The 3,953-nt window shown below is 39.3% G+C and overlaps 1 protein-coding gene across 1 annotated transcript; it reads left to right on the top strand.

Annotated features, from left to right (window-relative positions):
• The first annotated feature begins 739 nt into the window (after positions 1–739).
• Positions 740–1,636, top strand: LOC104848750 (taste receptor type 2 member 1-like). Its single transcript, XM_010604936.1, has one exon. It carries the CDS (start codon positions 740–742, stop codon positions 1,634–1,636), a length of 897 nt encoding a protein of 298 aa, XP_010603238.1.
• The last annotated feature ends 2,317 nt before the right edge of the window (positions 1,637–3,953 follow it).

Genomic DNA, 3,953 nt, shown 5'->3' with positions numbered 1-3,953 from the left:
ATGTAGCCCAGGCTGGTCTCGAACTCACAGTGATCCTCCTGCCTCAGCCTCCCGAGTGCTGGGATTACAGGTGTGCACCACCATGCTTGGAATTCTTTATTGCCTTGCTTTTGTATTTAGTGATACATTGGGTTTTACTTGCATATTTTATTATATAACTACTTTAAATTTTAGAAGGCACTGAATTGTTCAGTCTTTGCATATTAGGGAAATACTACATAGAAGTCTCACATTGCTAGGGTGAGATATGTTAGCAGAAGTGATTGTATTTTCTTTTTCTTTTTTTGTGATTATATTTTCCAAAAGGAGTGTTTTTGGAAGACTACACTGACAAAATGAAATAAAATCTCACAACTAGTTACTTGTGGTAGAGATGAAGGTTAAGGAACTATGTCAGATTTTCTAGCTGAGAAGACTGCCAGCCATCATCTGAAGTTATTCAGTTCCAGTATTTGTTTATGGTGACTCTAAAAGTTAAGAAGACCATGAAAATGCAAAAGCCCTCAGCAAGAAGCAAATTATTGTTAGAGGATCTCATCCTTATTTGAATGTCTCAGAAATAAATTGGAATGCAGTGACATAAAAAGAGGCACATCACTTTCCTACTCTATTGCTTTCTTGGAATTCTGCTCCTCAAAGGGGCCTTGCTCTAGTTCAAGAAAAACAGAGTGTGAATAATTGAAACTGTCCCAAAATCTATCCATCCTTTAAAGAAGTAACTAATTTTCCTCTTCCCAACATGCAAACACCTCAACTCATTATTCATTTTCTTATAGCAGCGACACAATTGCTTGCTGGGGTCTTCGCAAATGGCTTCATTGTGCTGGTGAACATCATGAACCTGATCAAACAGAGAAAAATGGCTCCTTTGGATCTGCTTATTTCCTGCTTGGCGACTTCGAGGATTTGTCTGCAGGTGATCATCTTCTTCGTATATCTTGTTCTTCACTTCTTCACTAAACAGTTGGCACTTGTTGAGAATTTCATAATTCTCACATTTGTAAATAGTTGTGGGCTTTGGTTGGCCACATGGCTTGGTGTTTTCTACTGCACCAAGATCGCCACCTTCCCACACCCACTGTTCTTCTGGCTGAAGGTGAGGATGCCCAAGTTGGTGCCATGGCTGATCCTGGGGTCTCTACTATATGCATCTATTATTACTGGCATATATGGAAAATATGCATTGACTTTAATACAAAGATTCTTGGTACACTTTAGCTCCAAAAATGCAACTCAAACAAAAGGAATAGATATGACATCATTTTCCCTTTTCATTATTCATATTACAGTGCCAGCAAGTATCTTCCTCATTGCTGTTCTGCTCTTGGTTTTCTCCTTGGGTAGACATACCCAGCAGATGAGATCCATTGCTAGAGGCATGAGGTACCCCATCAGGGGTGCCCTTATGAGGGCCATGCTGTCAATCCTGTCATTTCTAATCCTCTACTTTTCCCACTACATGGTTATCATTTTGTTCTTTTCTCAAGATTTTCAGTGTGACAGCTTCCTTATTCTGTTCTGCAACTTGATGGCTGGCACTTACCCATCTATACATTCTGTCATCCTAATTTTAGGAAACCCTAACCTGAAACAAAATGCAAAAAAGTTCCTGCTCTGTGGTCAGTGTCATCAGTGAGAAGAACTTGGATGATCAGTTCACAGGATCTAGGAGTCAGTGGCTTCCCAGTAACTGTCTCATCTCACTCATTTGACAAACATCCTGTTCATAAAGTACAGCATGTCATTGTAGCCTGTCCATTCTGGGTAGATTTGCTATCTTTACAAATGGTTGAACTCATCTGTAAAAGCACAACAAATGTCAGTGCATTACATCTATGTCAATATCCTGGTTGTGATATGAAACTGCCATCTTACAAGATGTTACCATTGGACAAACTAGATGAATGGTTTAGGAATCTTTCTGTATGATGTTATTCAAGTGCATGATAAAAGAGTGTACTCAAAGTTGAAAATCTTGAAGAAGAGCAAAAGTGCTTGTTTGAACCTGTGATGTCAAAAATACACAGAATGGTGTGGCTCTTCTGTGGGTCGAGTACCTAGTCCTAAATGGTTTATCTGAGTCAAATGGGCTGACTATTAATCCCTTGTCTACCTTCACATGATTTCAGTCCTCTTTATTGGAGTCACAGATAATGGAGCCATTCTTAGATTGGAAAGGAAGCTGAGACAGGTATCCCTTCTCAGTCCCTGTGAGCATATGCACTTTATCCATCTTGCAGAGAACATAGATGTCATGATAACACTTCCTAGCAACTGATAAAAAGGCTGAAGGGTGGAGGAAACAGAAGAGGAGGAAGAGGAGGAGGAGGAGGAGGAGGAGGAGGAGGAGCAGGAAAAAAGAGAGAAGTTGAGACCTGAAGGTTCATTTTCCATCTTCCCGAATTGTGCACCTTGGATGGATAATAGCTTGCAAAGGTGTTTGACTTAACATGTGTGTACTTGGCTTGGGGACCTTTCCAATATATGGTGGTGACTTGGTACTCCTATCACATCGCTCTCATCTTTCTAGTGATGTTACTCCTGTGGGTGAAAAGGGCTTGGAATGTTCCCATCTACTTGGCCTCATAGATGCATTTTCCACTAGGCTGGCTGATGATCTGGGAAACCAAGATATACATGTATATTTCCAAACCAAATTCATAACCCTTCTGCTCTCAGACAAATAAATAAAATAAAAGAAGTTGTTAAGTTTAGCTGTAAATTTTGGTTCAAATGTGATGATGTAAAATGTTAGATTTAGCTTTGCCAAAATGATTCTGATCTTATAATCCAAGTCATGCAATTAATACAGAAGCTGCTTCAGAAGATCTGGAGATGTGTGTATCTTTTTGGGTATAAGGATTAAGAGATTTCTGTGTCTTCCCAGATATTGGACCTGAGTTCTGCAGGAACAAAGTAGTAGCCTCCACTTCCTGTTAGTAGCTAACATTCCGTCCTTGAGGTAGCCAGCTCTGGGAAGGGCAGGTGTGTCCAGAGGTAAATAGTACCCTATCAGAGAGAGAACTGTGAAGAGGCATTCATTTTTCCCACATCTCTGGTTCAGCAGATACCTGCTCTGTAAGCCCATGATATGTATACCTGTAGACAGGCAGAGATAGAGAGAGAGACAGAGAGACAGAGAGAGAGAGAGAGTGAGAGAGACAGTAGAAGCAACTTCAAATATGCAGGGAGAAATCTCCTAGATTTTTTTTCTCAGATACAAAATTTTGATTCTACTTCATGTAACCTCTGCTCTAATAGTGCTAGTTACTGTTATAACTACTAAGCTATGATTAAGTTTATGTACTTAATATTACTAAGAATTGTTACAGAAAAACCATAAAGTATAAGAAAGCATTCTGAAAACATTACCACTTCCTACTTTCTAGGAATAAATTTATTTCAGAAATGTTGCCTAGCTACTGTGTTGCTGGGTTTTGCATATAGCACTAATTTCTCCATTTTAAAAGCAAGAATCTCAGCCTTTGTTTCCTGGAGCCTTTTTTATCTGTATTCACCAGCCTTGCCATTTTTTTTTGTCCTTCTCTCATCTACAGCAGTTTAATCTGTATCTGTCCTGGCACAGTACTTATTCCTCTGCTTTTAAAAATGGGGCCTATTAGCCAAGCATAGTAGTGCATGCCTATAATTCCAGGAGTCTGAGAGGCTGAGGCTGGAGGATTACAAGTGTGAGCCTAGACTGAGAAACTTAGCACTTTAACAATACTTTGTTTCAAAAAAAAATTTGTACATGCTCCAGGTGAAATTTCCAGGACCACAGGAAGAAAAAAAACACAAAAAAACCCCAAAAAACAAGAGAGTAAGAGAGGGATAGAGACAGAGACATAGAAATAGGAATGAGAGAAAAAGAAAAAGAAGGGAAGAAAGGAAAGGAGAATGAGAAGAAGAAACAAAAGGAAGGAAGGAATAAAGAAGAAAGGAAGAAAGAAGAC

Source organism: Fukomys damarensis, unplaced genomic scaffold (genome assembly GCF_012274545.1).
Source record: "Fukomys damarensis isolate Sample0158 unplaced genomic scaffold, DMR_v1.0_HiC HiC_scaffold_1, whole genome shotgun sequence".
Taxonomy (NCBI): Eukaryota; Metazoa; Chordata; class Mammalia; order Rodentia; family Bathyergidae; genus Fukomys; species Fukomys damarensis.
Note: the sequence above shows the minus strand (reverse complement) of the source record. Positions and strands in the feature narration are given on the sequence as shown.